General features: G+C 56.3%; 1 protein-coding gene across 1 annotated transcript; it reads right to left on the reverse strand.

The window, feature by feature from the left end:
- Positions 1-3457: 3457 nt before the first annotated feature.
- Positions 3458-12080, reverse strand: LOC133262582 (BPI fold-containing family B member 4-like). The gene is made up of 15 exons (XM_061441892.1): positions 11956-12080; positions 11151-11265; positions 10575-10679; positions 10196-10351; positions 8760-8823; positions 8368-8431; positions 7871-7962; positions 6760-6933; positions 6386-6439; positions 5922-6089; positions 5745-5812; positions 4729-4771; positions 4169-4232; positions 3763-3839; positions 3458-3509 (listed from the first exon to the last, which is right to left on the reverse strand). Exons 1-15 carry the CDS (start codon positions 12059-12061, stop codon positions 3486-3488), a joined length of 1374 nt encoding a protein of 457 aa, XP_061297876.1. The 5' UTR covers positions 12062-12080; the 3' UTR covers positions 3458-3485.
- Between the last annotated feature and the right edge of the window lie 10965 nt (positions 12081-23045).

The following is a 23045-nucleotide window of genomic DNA, read 5'->3' on the forward strand; positions in this document are numbered from 1 at the left end:
TCTTTAATACTGCACTTTCCGGTGTGTCTATTGATCCACCCCCCCGACCATTTGTACCTGGAGACAGATGAGATTGCTCTTGCTAAGAACTGGTACCAGTACAGATGGCCAGCCCTTACATTTAATTAAGGGAGCATGAACATTCCACCAATTTATAAGGACGCAAACCAGCCTCTTACTGCAGAGCGACACGGCCCCTACCAACAAGAGATCCCTCATCTGCTCTCCTCCATCCCTGTTGTTACTATGGGAACGTTGCGGCTGGTGCCTCTCCCTGGCTCAGGAAGGAGGAGAAAAATAATAACAATAAACCAGCTCTGTCTGCACAATGGGCTCTAATTCTGGAGCCGAGGAACGCTCCCTGCTCCAAAGTGCACTTTGACAGCGCTCGGCACGGGGCCAATGCCCACGGAAACGTGGCTGCCCCGCACAGACCGTGCCGGGCGCCCACCCACGGGAGCCTCTGTCCATGCTGGGATGCTCCCTCCTACTGCCCAGACCCAGCTCAGGAAAAAGGGGGGGAAAGCCCCACAACAGCCTTGGATGCCCTTGAGGGACAGAGGGGCTGGTCAGGGGGCTGCACCCCTCATGAGCTGTCTGATAACAACACTTCACACAGCACCGCAGCCGTGAACCCACGTTACACGTCCATCTGCTTGCACTCACAACAGCTATTACCCATCATTTCTAGCCTCTGAGAAGCGCTTCAAACCCTCGTATTTCAGTGGCTCAGAAATAGGAGAGCAAACAAAACAAGCCAGGTTGATTTATTGCAAGGAGTAAAAAACCCCGAAGGTTTATATGCCCAGCTTGGGGACCTGACTAATGATTTGAATGGCCAAGGTTGGCAATAGTGGGAACTGCTCCTAATAAAAGTTCCCTGGTAGAGCTGCAACCATTATTCTTTGACTAATATATCTTAAACCAGGTTCCCAAAAGGAATAAGCTGCAGCAGTGAAAAGATGTATTCATTGCCAGTGGGTATTCTGGCTGAGGGCTTAACTGCATGGTTCTGCACCTTCAGCGTGGGGTCACGGGAGCTGCACCCCCGCTCCCAGCACCTATGTGGGTCAGCCGCAGGTGTGGGGCAGAGCTGGGTTTCACTGGAGAGCTGGGTCCTCCGCTTGTCCCCCCAGTTCACTGAGCCTCCAGCACAGCAGCACCTGCAGAAGGGGGGCACTGTGCTCCCAGCACCTGCTTTGGGTTCACCTGGAAGAGCACCACAGACAAGGGGGTCGTGGTGCTGTGCTTGGCGCTAACCAAATCCATCATTTTCCTGGGTGCTGCCCCGGGGTCCCACAGGAAGAGCCACCAGGCAGTGCACGGCCAGAGGGGCATGGATGCAACAGCCAACGGCTCAGCCATTGAGGAACAGAGACGAGCCCCTTCACCAGCCCCAGAGGTGTGAAGCTTCACCAGGGATACTCCTGGAGCAAGAGCTGGAGATCCCAGAGCCCCAAGAGATCCGGGAGCTTGGGCAGAGCAGCCAGCCTGGCACACCCCATTCCCACTGCTCATCCATAAGGTGATATTCCAGCTCATCAGGTGCCAGCATGATGGAAAACCACTGCTTAGAGGTTTTTCCACTGTGGACAGGATCACCCCAGTCCTTATCGATTTGGACTTGCCCTTTCCTGCTCTGGATTTCCTCCTGGACCCAGCAGCAATTCGGGACATTAGATTTACACATTTCAGAAGGTGCTGCCCTTTCCTCTGCTCCTTCCCACTGAGCCCTGTACAATAAATGGCACACTGGAAGCCAGGCCCTGGCAGGAAAAGCCATTTCCAGATGCTCAAAATGACTTTCCCGCTGCTCTGTGACCCCAGGCTCATGCAGGCCCTGCCCCAGCTCTGCACTGAGCTCTCGTTACCTGCTTCCCTCTGCTTTGTCTGTCTCGAGTCAAACAGCCCCCTGGGACAGCGACAGGACCCAGGTTATTGTGTAGCAGCAGAACGAATCCCCTGCAGCAAACCCGAGTGCACAGAAGTGCTGGCTAAAACTGCACAAGAAGGTGCTGAACTTCACTCACCGTGCGGGAGGTGTTTGCTCGGGAGCCAGAACAACCTTGGACAAACAGAGCCCTTAATGCTGACCCGAGGGCAGAGAGGATGGATGGAGAAGCCAAGCGCGATCAGTGCAGCAGCCCTGAGGTGGCACAATGGAGTTGGTGCAGGTCAGTGGAGCTGCTCATCCTGCCCGCTGGTGACGGGGTCACGGAGCCCCCAGAGCCCCGCTCAGCCAGCTCCATGGGCACAGCAGTGCCACAGAGCACAGGCAGCAGGGTCCAAGGGTCCTGATGGTTCACTTGTGCTCACACCTCCCTTTGCTGCAGCTCCTCACCGTGTGTTTCAGCTGCTGCTGGTGCTGCTCAGGCAGGGAGCTCCCTCACCGCACAGGAGCATCCCTGCTGCCCAGGGACAGGACAAGGTGCTGAGGGCCGTGACCCAGCAGATACTGAACTGTTCTTACCTTTAGGCAGGAGCACAGACCAGGGCTTTGTCCCTGTCCATTACCTGACCAGCGCTGGACCTCTTCCACGCTCTGACAGTGACACACCACCACCAGCTTTGGGAACACCAGCAATAAACAACACGCTGCTAACAACATCTAGTGCTGGGGAAAAGTGCTTGAGAGGCCGTTGGAGACCTGGATTTATTTCTTTTCTACCCTGAAATCCCAAGTGCCCGCGTTCTTCTCTGCGTGACGTGCAGGGAGCAACTGGCTCACATCTGTCCGAGCAGGCGCGGGCTGCTGCAGGGACATGGGTGTGCTCTGGTGCGACCGCGCTGCCCAGGGAGCAGGTAATGAAGTTTTCCCTTCCGATTCCATTAGGAAACGCTTCACGACCTGTGGACATCCAGTTCCATTCGGACTCCTGGCAGGTTAGCACGTGTGCGGGGCTGACCTGGCCAGGAGCAGCCACTGGAAACCCAAGTGGGTTCTGTTCTGAGTGGAAAGTTTTCAAACCAAGGCCCAAAACCTCAGTGGTCACAAAGGAACCAGACCCCAAAGCTGGAGGCAGGACGGATGCTCTCCCTGAGAGGCATCAGAAAGCAGAACCTCATTCCAGCACTACAAAAGTAGGGATGTTTATTGGGAGCTACAAGTTTCCTTCCGCATGGGGACGGTGACATTTCCTCCGAGACCCACATGCAGCAAGTTCCCTCTTCATTATATCAAGAGCAGTTTTCCTTCAGGACAGATTTAACACGTCTGCTGCAGCATCCCACGGCCCTGCTGGAACTGCCACCCAAACCCTGCTCCTTCCTCTAAATAAGCATCCGCACACGGAGTGGCCTATGGGGGTTTGGCTCATGGGAGCACCTCAGTGCTCGCAGGCCAATGAACTGTAAAGTGTCCTAAATGTCATCAGGAATCCTGAAGTTTAGCGCAGAAAGGCTGGTAACGCTGGGCTCCGGGCTCCATCCGCGCTTCCTCCTTCCCCTCTGCCCCGGCAGAGCCCCCGGTGCCTCGCCTGCCCAGCTCACACCAGGATCACCAGCAGGCCCTGAGGAGGTGCAAGGAGCGACACAACCACGTCAGCACCCCGCTGCCAGGGATGCGGGATGCTGGCTCCCGACAGCGCAGCGGCAGCGCCCGGTGAGCTGGAAACCGGCTCGCGGAAACCCTCGCCTCGGATTTGTACCGAGGGAGCAGCGCCCTTTGGGGGCACTGGAAGGCTCTTGCTCACCCAACGCCTCCGGCAGGGTGGGAGCAGCCCCGGTGACCTGCACCAGCACAGGCAGGAGGAGAGCACTCACCGCTAGGATCTGGATGTCCACTTTTATTAAGGGAATGCCCAGCACGTTTGGCAGAGGGATCCCGATGCCCAGAGCACCTGCAGGGGACAGACAGGTCCTTACATCGCACCGCAGGGACGAGCCCAGCTCCCACCCGTGACAAAACCACTTGGGATGCATGGACCACAGCCCCCATCCCCGCCATGCTCTGGTTTTCCTTATGTTCCCTGTCACTGATACCAGGGCCCTTTGGATGAAGCTGTGTGGGAAGGTGCAAGAATAAGGCTGGGAATTTAACTGCAGCCTTAAAACGGGATCGCCGATGTCTGATCGCTTCAGCTCTGCTGCCACGTGCACATCCCCTCTCCCCTCCTTCCCAGCACCCGGCCGGAGCCCTCCCGGTGTTCCAGCTCTCCCGGTCACCCACCGTTGATGAGGGGCACTAAGGTCTCGGCCAGCAGACTGCTGCAGTGGGGCCTCAGGCTCGAGATCTGCACCAGAGAAGGGAGAAGCGTGTGAGCAGCCCTGCCTGGCACAGGACAGCAGCGAGCACAGCCCAGTCTGTGGCTGGGTGCCGGCCCTGGGGCTGGAGATCCCTTCCCACTGACACAGCTGAAGGACAAAGCGCCCTCTTTCCTTTAAAGCAAAACTATTCTTCCTTGATTTGAGTTTGGTGCTTCCTTTGGGAAACCTTATTCCAGGTGAAACTCCCGCTGGAGCTCCGTGTAAGCGTTGCCCATAGAGGGGAGGAAAAACAGACTTCAGGTTTCACATTTGCATCATTAGAAGAGGCAGAAGGGGAAAAAAAGCAGCAGAAAAAGAATTGCCAAGAGCCACAAAACAGAGCAGCAAACAACTGAGACCAGCAGCAGCTGTAATCCATCACAGCCAGAAGAGGTTACAGCAGCACCAGCGACCACGCGCCTCCATCCCTCCTTCCCCACAGCCACTCGCGCAGCGCTCGGCCCGGGCTGGTGCGACACTTACGTTCCTGATGCCAACTTCAGAGGACTCCAAGGAGAGGGAAGTGCTGCGGGGAAAGGAAGCATTGGGCACGTCAGACACTGCGGCACCTGCTGGAGGTCGCGGCAAGAGCCCTGCCACCTCCAGAGCAGCATCAACCCACGGGCGAGGGACCCTGTGAGGCATGGCTGGGGCATGCCCAGCAGGGTCAGTAGGTGACACAAACAGCAGCGGTGCCACCCTTGCAAGCGAGGGGAGAAAACAGGGAAAGAAAAGCTGAACCTAACTGTTATCTGCCTGTAAATGAAGCGGCGCCGAGGCAGGGCACCCGTGGCTCCTGCCCTCCCCGGCCCTCTCCCGCAGCTACTGACCTTTGGAAGGAGTCAGCTCCTGTTAGCGGACAGAAAGCTTCCAGAAGCAGCATCCTGCCTGGATGGCAAGACCATGAGCTCTGGAGAACTTGCTGCCGCTCCTAATCCATCACTGCCACCACAACTTCCTCCATAGCTAAAATGTATGCTTTATCTCCACTCTGAATTTCTCTTTTCTGCTTCTGCTGAATCTTGTTATACCTTTGTCTATTGAATTAAAAGCTCTTTGATGCATTTCTGTTCTCGTATCGCTGCATGCAAGCTATGCCAATTTTGCTTCTAAATCTAGCTCTTTGACAAGCTAAATGGCTTGAAATCCTCAAACCTCACACTTGAAGGAATGCTTTCCAATCTTTAATCATACCCTGACTGCCATTAATGACAGCACTTTCCTTTCCTCCTTTATCACTCCTGTCCCATGTCAGACACTGCGAAATACTGCCCAGGATCAAAGTCAAGCTGACAGCCTCACAGTTCTTCAGGTTACCTCATTTCTCCTTGTTATAAAACTGACACAGACATTACCTCCAGTCCCTAAAACTTTCCAGCTGCTGTAACATTGCCTGAAAGCCTGTGGGGACAGCCTTACCCCCCCAGGGACAGCCTTACCCACCCAGGGACAGCCTTACCCACCCAGGGACAGCCTTACCCACCCAGGGACAGCCTTACCTGCCCAGGGACAGCCCCAGCACCAGCCGGCCACCAGCAATCGACACGTGGACATTTAGACCGAGATCCTGCAAGCAGAGAGGGAAGAGGCTCAGCCCCCAGGGATGTCCCCATCCCTGCTGCCAGCCCCCGGCCAGCTGCCGATGACACCGGTCTGAGGGGTTTCCATGCACTCACAGCCTTCAGCAGCAGGACGTTGAGGATGGGTCCATCTGAACGCCTGACGAACACCTGAACCAGCACCGAAAGCTCAACGGTGGCTTTCCTATCTTCCAAGAGGATGAGCGGGCTCCCAGCCAGCGTCAGCCTAATGCTCAGAGGGCTGGTGCCACGGCAGGCAGAGCACTGTGGGGACCGGGGACACATGGGGGTGGCTGCCCGCACCCCCCAAAACTCTGTGGGGTCTCCCCCAAGGTCACACAGACCTTGGACAAGCCCCATGTACCGAGCAAAGAGGCCCAGCAGCACGGGTCGGCACCGCTTGCAGTGCGGACGTGGGAAGAGCAATGGGGCAGCCTTGAGCCCACCATGGCCAGGAGGGGAGCAGGAGACGGGAGCCTGGCACATCCAGGTTCATCACTTGGATGTGCTTGGACCTGGCGAGGTCCACACAGAGCCTGGCAGCAGCAGAAGGCACTCACCCCCGTGGGGAGCAGGGTGGCGATGGCTTTCTGCAGGTTGCCAGCACTGGAGAACTGTGGGGACAGAAGCACAAGCAGCCCCAGTGAATTCTCCAGCTGATTTCATTGATCCCACCCTGCCAGGACCACCCCTCTCCCGCTGGTGCCCCTCTTCCCAGCCCTGTTTGTGCTCCTGGGGATGGTTCCAGCTCTCCCTCCCTCACTGTCCCAAGGGAAGCCCCAGGAAGCTCAGTCACACACAGCCCCTGAGCCCTCCACCTTCCCCATCGCTCCCCAGCTGCATGGGCAGGTCATGGGCAGGCAAAGCAGCTCCTGCTCCCCAGCCGAGGCTGCAGCGTGTCCCTTGTCACCTCCCCGGGTGCTGCCACACTCACGATTTCAGGGGTGCAGGTGAAGGTCTGTGGGGGTATCCGGACCAGGAGGGACAGGACCGCGTTGAGGAAGCTCTGGCGCAGCCCCAGCACCAGGAGCTTGTCCAGCAGCGGAGGCAAGGCAGAGGGGGACGAGTCATGGGGGATGATGCTGCCTCCCACCTGCTTCACTGCACCCTGTGGAGAGAGGTGACAGGGACATTAAACCGAATCTCCAGAGCCATGAGGCACATCCAGTCCTTGAGATGGACAGTGCAGCGCCTGCATCAGCTCAAAGAGCCTCAGCTTAGGAGAGCATTGGACTCAGAGCAATTCCCTCTGTGTTTCCCAGATGCAAGGAGCTGATGAAGAGCAGGGTGCATGACTGGGGCCTTTTAGCTAACAACAGACTGCCCAAATCACAGCTCACTGCTTCAGCTCCCCCCTGAGGTCTCCAAGAGCACGCGATGGTGACGGGGCTGCCAGCTGGGGTCCAGCCCAGCCTTCCCCACCTCCAGCACCCAGCCAGACATGAGCCAGCCTCGGACCTACAGCAAACTTGCACCCACACCAACTGCTTGCTCAGGAGACCGGCTCTGAGCACATGGGGTGGTGGAGGCAAAGGCTAATCCCAGTGAAGGACCTGCACTAAAGCAAGAGCAGCAGCACTGCCTGTGCAGTGTTCGTTACCAGCCCTTGCTCTTCTGCTCTGTTTGTGTCCCAGGTGCTTCTCACTAGCCACTTTCTTTAAGCTCTCCTGTTTGAAAGTCCTGTTTGGTTCCTGCTGCTGTTTTTCCCTGCCGGTGAGGCAGAGGTAAAGAATACATCCGTTAGCTTGGTTTAGCATTCACCCAGAGCAGAGACCGAATAGCGAAGGCAAAAACAGTGACACCCAGTCCGCAGGCAAGGCGAGGGAGAGGATGGAAACAGCTTGTCCCAACAGTTACAAGCAGCCTCGGGATGAGTTTGTGAACAGAGCAAGAGAAGGCTTGAAGAAAAGCACAGCAGTCACTTAATGGTGATTTAGATAAGGATCTAAGCAAGTCATTAGCAGCTGCTGCAGGTGGTTGCACTGGAAAAGGGCAGCTCCCATGGGATGAGGTGAACGGGCACCTCCCAGGGTCCTTTAACTTACGTCTAAATCCAGGCCCAGGAACGAGCCGGAGGTGAAGGGGAGGCTGGCGAGCTGGTAGTGAATGGTTCCTGCCGTGCCGACCGGGATCACCGCTGCACGGGGAGAAGGGTCCTCACACCACCAGGGAATGGGCAGCACAAACCCTGCCCCAAGGCAGACCCCACACCCACAACCCGGCTCCGAGCATTCACTGCTGGGGGATGCTCCAAATCCAGCTTTGTGGGATCTGCCTTTAGAACGCAGCCCCAGAGGAGCAAAGAGAAGCTAAATCCAAGAGTGATGGAAAACATGGCTTAAAGGGGGCCAAGGGGCGAGCAGGTCACTTGGGCTGCTCAGGTGTGAACTCAAGGCTCAACAGTCCTGAAGCAGCACAGCTCCTCCTGCTGCGCTTACGGATGTGCATCCTCCCTGATGCACTGCTGTGGGAAAGCACACTTCCCACTGCAGGAGTGCAGGGAGCACGGGGAAGCAGCACCCATCCTCCACCAGAAACACACCGTTGAGAGTGCCCAGGAGCTGGATGTTCACCAGGTTCACCACGATGTCAACCACTGGACACAGCTGCACACAAAGCAGAAATGCGACGGCTCAGCCACTGCCCCCTCCCACCCCCCCAGCCTGATCCGACCCACTCCTTTCAACCTAAATCCCATGGGGAACAGTGCTGTGCGGCATTAGGCAGCAGCTGGGCTGCTGTGGAGGACTTGGGGGCAGTGCAGCATCCCTGGAGCTCTGGTACCACATCAGAGGGGGCTGCTTTGGTCTGGTCATGGGCATCCTGGCCCAGCAGCACACGCTGGTGATGTGGGAAAACAGCACAGAGCTGCTGCAGCTTCCTGCTGCTGTTCCCACATTTCAGCTGTGAAAGGAGGGCAATCTCCGGGCTTACCAAAGCGGGCAGAGTGGCTGTCAGCTGCTTGAGCACGATCTCATTCACTGACAGGGAGAGTAAGCTGGGAAGGAAAGAGAAAACATTTCCAGTCACTACCAGCCCAGCGCAAGGGTCTCCAGCCTTCATTTCACCCTGCTGCATCCTCGGCCATCCTCTCCGGAGCACTGCTGCAGCTAACACTGGCAGGAGCAGGCGCTGGGCAGGAGGCAGGAGGGAAAGGGGCTGCTCATTCCACCCAGGGGAGAATTGGGCTTTATTCAGCACTGGGGGTGCGGGAAAGGGTTGAGCCTCTCCAGTGTCACCCGAGTTGGGCTGTGTCCCTCTGGGATTTCAGATAGGGGAAGGTGGGGCCGTTATGAAACATCTGCATGTGAGTTACTGGAAATGAACCGTTTGCTGTGGAGTAACAAGAGGAGAAATCTTCTGTGTAACGTTTCACTGCTGCTGCTAAATAGATCACTCTGGGATGGGTGGTGCCTGCAGGCAGCACAGAGCCATTTACTTTTGGTAATCGATATATTTCTGGGCTGTTGGGTTAGAACACGCAGCAGCGCACTTGGCAAGCCACAGACAGCAGGAACTCATAACACACCTCGTTATTGATGCCCCAGTTCTGCCTACAGACACATCTGAGGAGCTGCCATGAAGCCACCCGTGTACACCCACACTCCCCCTCGCCCCACAGGGAGCTCAGCCTCCTGCGCAGCATCACTTTAATCCTGCTCAGACTCAAGATACAGCCCCCAGAGCGGGTGAGCCCCATTCTCGGTTCACTTACGCAGGCTCTTCCAAGCGGCTGCTGACGGAAACGTAATGCATAATGCAAAAATTAATTAGGAGAAATTCAATGGACCCGAAAAGTGAGTCATTCAAAGGCAATAAAAGAAAGTATTTCCCATGATCAATTTACTGCTGCATCCATCAATACACGAGTCAGTAAATTCCTTCTGCCAGGAATTCCATAAACACTGAGCAAGAGATGGGGCATTTGCATGGAATTACCCATGCCCGCAGCAGTCAGGCCCAAGGTCCATATGCTCAGCATCTTTCTGTGGCAGCAGCCAAGGCCAGAGCATGAAACCAGGGCAGGCGACTGTGCTGTTCTCCTGGAACACTCCCTGCCCTGTTATTCCTGCCCGCTGGATAGCAACTCACTGGTTATGTCTGAAGAAAACACGTTGGAAGAGGCACCAAGCCTCATGTTTGGATCTTAAAACCTCCCCGGGCAAGCAGAGCAAATTAACCCTCATCTTCCAACCAGCACATTTCCTGCCAGTTCCACTGAAGCAACCGGCTTTGGCAACGGGAAAGAAGTCACTTCCCCGAGGCCTGGCCCTGCATCAGCTCAGCACCGGCTGCGTCCTGGCAGACTGCTTAGATCACTGGATAAAGAGGGCTGCACGCAATGGAAAACATAAACCCGCAGCACTTACCCAGAGAGGAGCTTGATCCTTATGGCACCAAGGATGCAGAGGCAGTCTTCAATGACCACCTGCACTGTGCCCGACTCGAAATTCGTGCACTTAATGTTTGCGGTAATGTTCACATCCACAAAGACATCGATTAGTTCTGAAAGGAGGCCAACCAAGCTGAAACCAGAGCACGGGTTGAACAGATTTCAGCTCCTGGCCTCTAACCAGAGAAACTCGGCGAAGCAGAGAGCAACAAACTGCACCTCAGTCCAAATGGCACAAAGCACTTCGCAGTGCCTTTTCTGCTCCGTGGCCTCATTACAGGTAAGACACAAACCCAAGGAAGGTGCAGCGTGTTGCCCGCCAGGAAGGCCAGGGGCTGGGGTTTGTCTGCTCTCACCAGTTGCCGCCGAGCTCCAGCTTGGCTGCGATGCTGAGCTGGACGCCGATCCCTGGCAGCAGCACCACCGACAGCTTGGGCAGCCGGACCTGGACGAGGTGCAGGCTGCGAACAAGAGCGCAGGCTGCACACACGGAAAGCATCTTCCATGCTGAGCAGCTGCGCCCACCGAGGAACCCGCAGCCCGCAGCCACCTCTGCTGGAGGCACGAGCGGTGTAAGCAAGAGACACCAGCTCCAGGGTGAGAGACTGCAGCTGAGAGCCAAGAGAAGGCAGCCCAGCGGCAGACCGGGGTGGAAGCCAGCTTCCCAGAGCAGTAACCTTCTCTTTGTAGCCCCTTCTCCCCTCTCCCGTGCTGTCAAGTGTCCCTGATACCAACAGCAGCAGCAGAGTCGTCATTCTGCAGCCCTAACCTGCAGCGTGCTTCACCACCCACCTTGCTACCACACAGAGGGCCTTCATGGGGTCAGAATCTCAGTATCAACATCAAACAAGGATAAGTTCTTGGGCCAATTGTGCCAACTGCAGCTCAGCTTTTGCTGCTTCAGAATGGGGGCTGAAGGTGCCATCACTTACCCTGTGATGCTGGTGGGAGAGCTCAGCAGACCCCCTTCACCCATGATGTTTGGGAGCACGAGGCCCTGCAGGTGCTGCTGGAGGAGCCCGTTCTGCAGTATGGCATCGGAGAGAACTGGAAAACATCTGTATGTGAGGACCAGCACCTGCAGCAGGGACCTCTCCCCACTCAGTCAGGTCTGTCGTGGCAAAGGCATCACGCACAAAGCCCCATCGCTCCCCAGAACTCCTCAAGTCATCAGCTGCTTCAGCGCAGCCAAATCACCCCGGGGATGGGAGGTGACACCAAAGCCACCCCCAGTGACTTAGCCAGGAGGAGCAGCAGAGGAGAGCATCCCAGCCCCCTGACTCAGAGCTGACAGTGCGGATGTCAGCAGCAGTGACAGTGGCCGTGGCTTCACTCGCAGCTCGCTTTGCCCTTCTAAAGGGTGTTTGTTTCTTTCTGTCTTTGTTTGACAGCAGCACCTCGAAACAAGTATCTGGTTTTTTGCCGGAGCATCGCAAACATTGACACAGCTGCCGAGCTTCCCAGCGCTGTTTGCCGAACACCGGCTGCTCCAGCGTGGAATGAGAGCTAAGGGGAGATAATCCAGATCCAGCCCCGAAGTTCCATGGCTCTTTGGTGCTGAAACGCGCCCCAGCTCTGGAGCAGGGAGACCTCCCTGACCCATGGACGCAGCGATGGTGGCAGGAGCTCCGAGCAAAGCCTGCAGCCCTGAGGAGCTGTAAACTGAAGGGGAGGTTTTGCTGCACGTCCTGGCTCCACAGAGCTTTCCCCCGGCCGTAACTCACGTTCTCTGGTTACCTTTCTGCAGTGCCCCCGGGCTGACGGCGCAGGACAGACCAGACAGGACTTCCCGAGAGGGCGAGAGGAGGCCACAGAAAAAGAGGATTCCAAAAAGCTTCAGCATCGTCACCGCCGGAAGATTCCCCTGCTGGAAAGGGAGACAGAGGGAGGAGGGGGAAAAGCCTCTAAGGAGTGACCCCGGTGTCCTTGCAAGGGATGAGGTCGAGAGGAAAATCCCTCCTCTACTCTTCATTGAGCTCAAGAAGACTCTGCTCCAGCCTGGGGCAGCAGGACCGTGGTCATGTCCACACACGTGGGGAGACTTCGAGTGTGGGTCAATAAAAGCCCTTTCCTGCTCCTTTGTACTGGCCCAAAATATTCTGTGTGCTCACACACACGGAAGGAAGCCCGCCTGCTTTGCCCTGAAGTGATGGTTAAGCTGCTGTCATTGCTGTACTCCTCAGGGGAAAAGTTACACGGGCTTTGGTGAGGGTCTTTGCCACGGGAAGCAGCTGAGGATTGTCCTTGTTTGGTCTGACTTGCCAAAGCGATAAGCTGAAGCTCAGGTGATTAGAACAAGCTAACACCAAGGTCGTGATGTACCGAATACTAATATAAATTTAATTAGGAGGCGACAGAACGACTCGGAGCTTGGTGCACAGCAAAATCTCAGGCTAAAGCAGGCAGCACACAGTACACGTGTCCTTCCAGAGCGTGACACTGCCACCACCGCTCCCTGCCACTGTGCAGCCTTCGCTTTGATGCCCACATGTTATTTACCTGCAGCAGCAGCAGCAGCAGCCAGGGAACGGCGCTCGGATCCTCTCGGGCTCTCCTGGAACTCGTCGAGGCCCTGCTTCGTCCTCCCCTTTTTTACCTGCTCCAGAGATGGAAGAAGCCTCCCTTATATAAACCTGCAGCACCAGACACACCTCTCCCTCCCCACCTCCACGTCCCACCACGGTCCCTCGCGCCCGTGCTCCCTGCAAGCAGCACCCAGCTGCCACCCCTCTGATTTATACCAGGCAACGTCAGCGCCGACTTGACCGCCTGCCATCTCCCTTTGTGGCCTGGATCGCTCGGATGCCGCTTTCCTTCCCCCCGCCCCAGTCTGTCTTAAAGGGATGCTCTGTAGTGGTGGCCCCAGCTCGGAGGGATCCCCGTGCCCTGAGGACACCAATGCTGTGGGAAATCACAAGTATTACTGAAGCATCTCAGTCTGGCAGGAGGCTGATGGAGCTGCCTGTAGGGAAAGCAGCACGCACAGCACCTGGGCACGGATTCAAGGAAGCTTAGAGTAGGAAACAATCTACTTTTCCCAATCCCCAAGGCGTTATGGGGCTTAGGATGCTCATTCCTATTTCAAATGCAGCGCTGCAAGAAGATTTTCTTGGCATAGAGAGGTTGCAGGAACCTGATGAATGTTGGCTTTGTGAAGACCAAGCTTCAAATTGATTTTGGTTCTATCTGTAAACACCGTCGTGGATTGCCTGTCAAAACTGCACTGAAATTGCCCTGGAATTCTGAGCCGAAGGAGAGCAGCGGAAACGGGTGTTTCAAAGGGAAATCGCGCCCTCAGCAGCCGCCTTGGCTGGGCTCCGTGGAAGTTTCCATTGTGCAGAGCCCTGGGAAGATCTTATCTGGGGGCTTTGTTCGGGTCTGGTCACCCATGTTCCACAGGGACAGACCCCAATGGGAACAGGGCAGCAAAGGGCTCCGCGACCACTGGGGATGGTGGAGCCTGGCCTCGGAACAGCCGAGGTACGGGAGAGGGAGGGAAGAGCTCCTTGGGCTCAGGACAGCCCTGGCACGGGAACAAACACAAGCCAAAGCGCTCAGGTTGAAGGCAGGAGAAAGCTGCCACCACCACGGCGAGGTTTGGGCTAGCTTCCCCATGGGAAACACTCAGCCTGGACGGGTTTCGGTGTGCTGAGCATGGCCCGGTCCCACGACATGGGGATGAAGGCCGGAGCCGCGGAACCAAGTGAAAAACCATCTCCCAGAAGATGCGATTCCTCACCAGCACCCCGCAGCGCCCGCACCCTGCCGCCAGCTCGAGTCTTGCTTTCCCCATCCCCTCCCCTGGTGTACCAGGGGGATCTACACCTACGGCTTCTATTGCTGACTCTGCTGCTTGCCAGGAGCACCCTTCCCATCTTTCTCCTTCTTTGTCCCCTTTAGACAACCACAGATGCACAAGGCTGAACGTTGAGGTTCTACCTGACCCACACCCCGTACCCAGAGCAGGGAGCAGAGGCCATAAGGATGAGGAGAGCAGCACATCCTACACACCATTGCCGGGATGTCTTCTCGCTTTCTGAGGAGTTCTTATTCATTCCTCTCCTTTGCCTTCTCTCGCACACCTATATTTCATTCTCCCCTTGAAGCAGTGATTTAGATAGCATTTACCTGGAGGCTGAATCCAGCTCTGCAGTGACAAGGGAATGTATATTAAAATGAAGCATTGCAAGAAATGCTAGGAGAGATTATCACAACACAAATGCTGGAAAGTGGAAGGGTTTATGGAAAGACTAATACCCGCAGTGGAAAGATGCTCCGGAGCAGCCGCTGGCATCCTGAACCACCTGAGCTTTGGCTCAGGAATGGGGCAGCTTAAACAGCAACAGGAACTTTTGGAGTGATATGAAATAAATATTATAACGTGGTCGATATTGTTAAATTCACTGATATCTTTTCTCTACTATCCAGATCCACAGAAGCCCAGGGAAAGCTTAGAACTGCCATTCATCCCCAGCCGAGATGTGGCGCAACATCTAAGAACACCAAGAGATCAGGTTGGGTCCACCGCAGTCTGAAGCCACCACCACCACCTTTTTATGACAAGTGGTGGGATTGAGACACCCCAGAGCTTTGCAGGCTGCAGACACCGAATCTCTTCCTTGTTATCTGGTGAGTTAAAAACCAGAGGAACCTCTGTAGAACTCCCTTAGTGGGCAAACAGCAACTCCTTCCTAAGGGAACACGTGAACTGCATCCTGCCTCTGGAGGGGATAAACCCAAAGGCAGCAGCACGAACCACAGCCTGTGATGGAGCTCCCTGTACAACCCCCCAGGCTGCTCACTCACATGGGCACCTCCTGGAGTCTGCTTCCACATGGATGCTGCGAACATGAAACAAACTGCTCCGTTCAAACGCTGATGGAAAGGAACCTCTCTGACGTCAACCAGCAGCAGCCAGGCCAAGGGAAGGGAGAAACACTGAGGTGGGGAAACAGCACAGCAAATGGGCCAGCAAATAGCACAGCAAATGGGCCAGCAAATGGGCCAGCAAACAGCGCAGCAAACAGCACAGCAAACAGCACAGCAAACAGCACAGCAAACAGCACAGCAAATGGGACGGCAGAGGGGACAGCAAACGGGACAGCAAACCTCAGAGGAATGAGGCTGATGGAACACAGACTGGAAAGGGAAGGGGGGAAATGGAGGAAGTTCTAACCACAGCTGCTGAGGCTCAGGTTTATGAACTGTTCTCCCCACTGTTGACCCTCACTGGAGAGCACAGCAGTGATGGGGATGCAGCTGGGCCGGTGCTGCCACAGGTCTGACAGAGACTGGAGAGCAAATGTCTCTTGATGCTGTGTTCCCTCCACCTCACTGCACACAGCATCACTCGGGGGAAGGAGGAACCCCTCCTGAACTCCCTGTAGCACACTGAATCACGCTATCTAGAAACGCTGCCTTAGCAGAGCATCTCTCTGTACAGTTACCTGTGCTCTTGCTCGGGTTGGGACGGATGAATCCCCAAAACCTGATTTCTAACAACAGGATTTGTCAAAACCCCAACCAAAACCTCCTCGAAAGGAGCTGAAGGGTTTTAGTTAGACCTGAAGCAAAACCTCCCCAAGCTTTGGGACTGGACTTTGGCCCAGGATTGTCAGAACCCCCCAGTCCCCACAGCCAGGTTTAGAGCTGGTTCAGCGGCTGCCTTTGTCAGCAGCGCACAAGGGCAGAGCAGCTTAATTAATACCCATGGCTCTATAACAACAGCCAGCCTTGCCAAATCGATCCCAGGCTCACGCTGACCCAGGCTCCTGCACGCACCAGGGGCTCGTGGTGTTGTGCGTGCACAGACGTCAACGGCATCTTTCCAGATGCACTCGTGTCTGATCGCTCACCCGTGCGGCTCCCGACACAGGAACCTGGGAACCCGAGCGTGGTCCTGGGTGAGGGCCACGCAGACGGCACAGGCAGCAGGAATGGGGAGGAGGACATCGGGCTCGCAGGCAGAGTTCTAAGGAGCTGCCTGTCAAAAGGAGCGAGAGCAGCAGCATTGATTCCTGGGTGCATCCGCAGCGCCGCGCATAAACAGCGAGAGCAGATGAAATCCCTGCCAGGAGATAACCACAAATCGATGCGCCCAGGAATTGTACAGACAGGAAACTTTGTGCTTCCGAGATGTGAACCGAAGCGGAATGAGCGCAGCGTTATCAGCCACGGGAAAGGGACAAACTTCATTAGCCAGATGCAGCGTGAGGAGCTGCAGTGCAAGAGCCACGGGCTCAGACCTCCGCCGGTGCTCCGAGGAGTGATGCTGAAGGCAGCACTGGTCAAAGGAGCCACAGGGGAACCAACCACCATGGGCAGGAAGCCTGGGGAGCCCCAACCCCCTTCCCAGCTGCTCTGGGCATTTTCACTCAGTTTTGCAGTATTTTGTCAGTGGCTGTCGTCAGCCTGCAAAGACTGAGCTGAAATCCCCCGGGCATCTTCCCATGGGGACATCCTGCATCCTGGCTTACCCAGAGCTGCCACGTTCCAGGGTTCCCCAGAGCACCCTTTTACTCCTGGCCCCACACAAGACTGGCAGAATCCCCCACTGAAAGGCCATGGGGCACACACAGCTCTCCTGCCCCACATCTGGGGGGTGCAGTCAGAGGAATCCCCGTGTCTGCAGCCAGCCCCACAGCGTGGGCAGCCTGGGTTCCTGAGTGATGCAGCACGCACCCCAAAGTCAAACCTAGTGCTGTATCTTAAAGAAATGAATCCATTTTCTGCCTTCTTCCCATCACGAGCGCTGTGAACGCCTCAGTTCCTCCTCACTCTTCATTCTCCCAATTTACTTCTTGCTTTCCTCCCAGGCTGGAAAATGGATTTCTGCCCGTTGCATTGTCTCAGGAAGTGTCAGCACTGTGGTGCCGACAGAGACTTTAAAATAAAGACAGCTATTTCCATCTGACTGAAGGAGAGCACCGCAGGCTCAGCGCCGCGCTTCTGTCTTGCCTCAGGTTTGGGGAAGCTTTGCTTTACAAAGAAAACAGCAGTATTGAGCGAAATTGTCCTTGATCGTCTCTATTAATCCCTGGGAAGAATTAGCAGCAGCCTTATATTGCACACATACATCTTCTGCAAGTAAAGATCTTAGGCTTTCTCTCTTATTCTCATCTTTTAATAGAGACTCGGCAGGGTCCCCTTGGACACATCATCAGCGCAGGTGGCAGAATTAGTGCTGTGCTTTGTCCAGGCGTTCCTCAGGGGATAAATTACAGCTCTTACAAACAGCCGGGGGTTGGAGTCAGCACTATGTAAATAAGGGCTTATTTCTAGGACGATACCGACCGCTCGAAAGAAACTGCCCCTGAACCAAGGCAGCGCGTCCGTGTCAGACAAGCCTGGTTAATGACTTAATCATCCTGAGGAGCAGGACCAAGGGCAAGCTCATCCTTGTGCCAGCTCCCTGCCATGGCCAGCCCGGCGCTGGTGGGCACGAGGACCCCGTCTCGGGGCAGAAGCCTCAGGACATCAGTGGGACACAGAAGGGAGCACACAAAGGGGCATTAGAAGGGATCAGACCCGGGGTCAGGACCTACCGGGTGCTGAGCACCCACCCGCTGCCCGGCCGCGGTGCCGTGGGGAGCTGTTACAGATCTCACACCCATCCTCCCTCTGCTTCCAAACTGAGGGGCGGTTTTGGTGCAAAAGACGCGTGAGGAGCTCACCCTCAGGGGATGCGAGCGAGGGGCCCGGAGCTCGCGCTGCCATGGCAGCAAGCGGCCCTCTCTCCGAGGCGTCCCCAGGGCCGCTGAACAGCATCCGTGCACCGCAGCGAGCACACAGCGGGGAAGCTCCCGGGGATGCGCCGGGAAGAGGGAGCCGGGGAACAGCCCCGCGCACACCCCGAGAGGGGCCGGGGCGGGCCTCGAACCCGCGGCCATCGGGAGGCTCCGAGCGGCTCCTCTGCGGCCCGGGAAGCGGCGCAGCTTGGGCTGTACCGCCCCCTGCTGGCGGCCTGAGGCTCCGCGGCAGGGACCGGTCCCACCCCGGGGGACGCGGACGGGCCCCCGCTGCCCCCCAACCTTGTGAAGAGCAGCAGCGCGGTGCGGGGCCAGCGCAGAGGAGCCTCGCTGGAGCCTGGCGCCGCTCGGACTGAGCACAAAGCGCTTGGGAGCATCGCGAGGAAAATCCCCTCCGGGGCGTGTGGGGGAACAGCGCTCCCGTGAAGCTGCGCGCAGCAGGGCCGGGTGGATTCCTGCGCACAGAAACACGAGACAGGCAAAAGAGAGAGATCATTAAACCCCCTTTAGCGCCGAGCGCAGTCTGATGAGTACCTGACACACTGCAAAGAGCTAAGGACCCACAGCAGAGCGGAGCGAGGCCCCGGCCCCGTACCGCACAGCTGAAGTTAGGGACTAAAAATCTGATTCAGGGGCAATTTCACCCCCACAGTAAAAGGCTCAGGGGAAACTTTCTGACGCTCTTCCAGTAGCTAAAGGGGACCTACAAAGAAACCTGCAGAGGGGCTTTGGATAGGGGATGTAGGGACAGGCCAAGGGGAATGGCTTTAACCTGCCCGAGGGGAGACTGAGATGAGCTCTTAGGCAGAAGCTCTTCCCTGTGAGGGTGCCGAGGCGCTGGCACAGGGTGCCCAGAGAAGCTGTGGCTGCCCCATCCCTGGCAGTGCTCAAGGCCAGGTTGGACACAGGGGCTTGGAGCAAGCTGCTCCAGTGGAAGGGGTCCCTGCCCGTGGCAGGGGTTGGAGCTGGAGGAGCTTTAAGGTCCCTTCAACCCGAACGAGTCTGGGATTTCATGATCCTGTCATTGAGCAGGAAATCCCCTCTATAATCATTTGGGCATGGATGCTCGCAACTGGGATTTATGAATGAAATCGGCGCGTGCTCTGCTGCGGTGTTCCACCTGGGTCAGACAAGGAAATGGCTGAACTATAGCAAGGAACTGTCAATATCATCTCCAAAACGAAGAGTTGGGCTCCTGAAGGCATCGCCAGGCTCCGGTAACTTCAGCAGCCTCTCCTGAGTGCAGATGCTCACACCATAAATAATCACTACACATTTTTGCTGCCACTGATGCTTTATTGCCCGAGGCAGCCACTCGCTGCTCTGCCTTCAAGATAAGGCCGGGCGAGCTTCAGAGAGTTGGGGTGCTTTGAGTGGAATCTTCTCAACATCAAAGTCCCAGCGGGGTTTTTAGTGAGGCTTTAGAAACAAGTTGAGGGGGTTTTTAACGCGCCATACCCCAACTAGCATCAAAGGCCCAGCAGTCTGCAGGGAGCGGCTGCTGAACAGAGCCACCGGGAGCTGGAAACGCAGCTCAACGAAACGGCTCCAGCACTAGGACTTGGAGCAACTCCCATGTAGGGGGGCGAGCGCTGCGGAGGCTCACCCGGAGCAGAGCACCCGAGTTCGAAGAGAGACATCCCCGTTTGCCACAGGAAGTTACTCAGAAGAAACCAAGGCACTGGGGTTCTTTGAGCTTGTGCTGTGCAGCTCACAATAAATACCTCACTGAGTTATGGCACTTCGCAGCCCTCACACGCCGAATCAAGGTCATCTCTAGCAGTTAGCAAGAGATCTTTGCTGTTTCAGCATACAACCCTTGTCTCTCTTTCCGCAGGAGTTATTGTTAAGCAGGGGTTATCTATCTGGCTGCCGGGAGAGGGACCATGTTTAATACAACCCTGGGCATCAGCAATATCACTGCACGGGAAACAGCCTTGCTGCTCAGACACGCACTCGGATAAGAGCAGCAACCTGTAAATCATGTTCTCCTGCTGTTCATTTGTCCCAGGAATCACGAGCATCTCGTCTCACACCAAATCCCCGCATGCCTCTGACACCGCAGCCCTCGGAAGCGGGATGAGGAGCCCTGTGATCCAGCGCCCGGACCCCGCGGCAGCAGCAAAGAGCATCTGTTCTGTTAGCCCAAACTCCATGCAGTGCTGCTGCTGGCTTCATCGCTCTCAGCAACACAGGCTGCCTGTCTGGAGCTGCAGCAGATACACGTCTGCCGCCTGTTACCTCGATTTTGTAGGGAATAACGAAGACAACGAAGGGCGAAGAGCGGCGGCTGTGGCAGAGCGGGATGTGGGGTGCGCTCTGCAGCTCCCCGCACCCAAACTGTGCGTGAAGCACCGACTGCCTCAGAGGGGTGACGGGCACTTAGAGGTGCAGCAGCCAGGAAACAGCCCCAGCGGCCGCTTGTCTTGCCTGTGATGCGGTAACAGATCCAGATCCACGCCAGCCTCTTGATGCTGCCACCCAGCTGTGGTGCAAGGAGGAGATGAGGTTTCTTGAGGCTTCATTTTCCTAAGGAGAAAAGCAGGGTCCTGGTCAGCTGCCTGCTCCTGGCCATGGGAAGCAGGCAGGGTCCCTCCATCACAGTACTCCAGCCTCCCACCTCATCACCCTTTATTTCTCCTATTACATTTCTGCAAGTAAGAGCCTGTGGCCCCTTCTCAGCCCCGTGGGCAGCACACCTGCAGGCACCACAGCCCCAGTGCTGGCTGCTGTGCTGATGGCCCTGGTGCAAAGCAGCAGGTCTAAATCCCAGTGCTTGGGGCAGCTTTTCCCAAGCCATTCCGCCCGGACAGCAGCGGTTACCTGCCGAGAGCCGGGCACAACCAGCTGCACCCCGGCTGAGACAGCTCCAGCACACACCAGTAAGTGAACACCGGCCCTGGGTGCCCCCCAGCTCTCAAAGCCACCTTCGGCTCCACCAACATGCAGCAGCTTGTAAAAGGCTGAGCTGAAACAGTATTTCATGGCTCGAATTGCTTCAAATCCCCCGGGAACAAGTGTCAGGATTTTCAATAGCTGCAGTGTTAATAACAAAACAGGGACCTCTCCCCGCATCCGAGCACAAACAGTGCTTATTTCTCTTGCAAAGCTTTGAGTCCTAAAACCTTTCTTACATTCAGCTTGACATCAAAACACCCATCTCATTCACCCAGACTGCCACGGGAGAATTGTGCGCTATTAGAAATAGCCCTGAGGTGAATTAGGAGCAGCCTGTAATGATGTTCCACTACAGCAACTTTACGTCTCCCAAGCCAAACAAATGAGCAATATTTTATGTGCTGTGCTGGGCTCAGCAGAGAGCGGCAGCTGCTCCTCCATGATTTAGCGAATGGATCTTTTCTAAACAGCCAAAGTCGGGCTCTGAAACCAGTCACAAAATATCCTGCTCATGAGGGACCAGTGCACAGACAGGGAGAGAGAAACTCGGATTCTGGATAGTGGCGAGTTTGGGCAGGAACCGTTTTGTTCGCTCTTTTCCCCCTATGAACAGAACACAAATGCAAGAAGCTGCATAACAAAACCCCTAAATGCCGATGCTCAACAGCAGCAGCAAAGGGACAGGGCCCAAACCAGCCTCTTGCTCTGCAGAAGCAACCCGGTCCGCATCAGTCCAGTGGGCAGGGAAGGGAGCAGCGGGTGTTTGAGGCACACAGGAAGTTGATTGGATTCAAGAGAAGCCCGGACATTGACATGCACTGAGGACACGGGGAGCGCTTCGGTGCTTGGTACCACGTTACCTTGGTGGGCTCCAGCTCCCGGAGCCCAAAGCCGTGCAGGGAGGCTGGTGGGCGCTGGTGCCTCCCTCTGAAGGAGCCGAAAGCAGCAGCTGCCAGCCCGCAGCGACCATCACACATGGGCAGGGGCGATCCCTTTGGGGTACCTGAATCACGTGGATGCCAGAGCAGAGCGGAAAGCTGACGTGAGCAGAGCTAAACCCTGCCACGGCAGCCAGGGCCCGGTGCGCAGCGCTGGGATCCCTGCCCCGAGACAGGGCAAACACCCGGCAGATACAGCCCGAGGAACGCCGAATCCATGCACCAGCTGATGCTCGCTCCAGGAGCGGGAATGCTGCCAGGACAAGGGATGCGGAGCCCGACTGCTGGACACACACCAGCTCCAAGAATGTCATCTGTGGAGCTGCTGGTTAAACACAGCCGGGCTGGGATGAAGGCTCACACCACGGCTGGCTGGCCAGGGGTGGGCGCGTTAGCCCTGGTCCTACTGAAGCATCAGGGAAGCCTTAAGGGAAGGCAGCTTCAAACGCCCACAGACCGCTCACGAAGTTGTCCCGGTGCCAGGCCGAGCCTCTCTGCGCAGGGTCCCAAACCAAGGAGCCCTTTGAGGGCAGGAGGGCGCGCGGCCGCCCCGGGAGCTCACTCCACGGCTGTTAACAGAAAAGCCTCTGATGCAGTGTGCGCTCACAGACGTAAATCACCGCCAGCCCTGCTGCTGGAGAGCGGCGCGAACGTGTGCACAAGCAGATTATTGACCAGAAGCACAGGAACCGAGTTAGGAGCAGTTCTGGAATCCGATGAACACCCCAGGGGAGCTCCTCAAACCAGACCACACAAACCTCATTTCACCCACCCTCCTGCAAAGGTTGTCAAATATCTATTCATGAGGTTATAACTACCCATTTTCTATGCCATTTGACAAAGGGGAAGAAAGAGAATCGAGATAAAAAGAGAGCATATTTTAGCTGTAAAGGATTTATTCATTCAATTTACATTTGAATCAATTATCCAGGCAAAGCTCAAACACTGCCAGCCTGATTTAGGTGACTGAGCACACAGCGTAAATAGTGCAGCATTCACGCTCCCTAATCCCTATCTGCAATTCCTGCCTACCTTCGAGCAGGAAGAACATCCTGGCTCACAGTGGGCCTTTGTTTCCCAGCAGCGGGGAGGCTTTGCTGTGGTTGGGAACGGAGCCTCCGAGACCCCACGCTCAAAGGAACCCCTCAGGTTTACACTGAGACCCAGGGACTGGGGACAAAGCCCCAAGCACGGACGGGACCTGCCCCACGCCCTGCTCGCTTCCCACACCGACAGCCCCAGA

This window comes from Pezoporus flaviventris, unplaced genomic scaffold (genome assembly GCF_033815535.1).
Source record: "Pezoporus flaviventris isolate CSIRO_AGI_PZ_B2104156 unplaced genomic scaffold, CSIRO_AGI_Pfla_v1 ptg000213l, whole genome shotgun sequence".
NCBI lineage: Eukaryota > Metazoa > Chordata > Aves > Psittaciformes > Psittacidae > Pezoporus > Pezoporus flaviventris.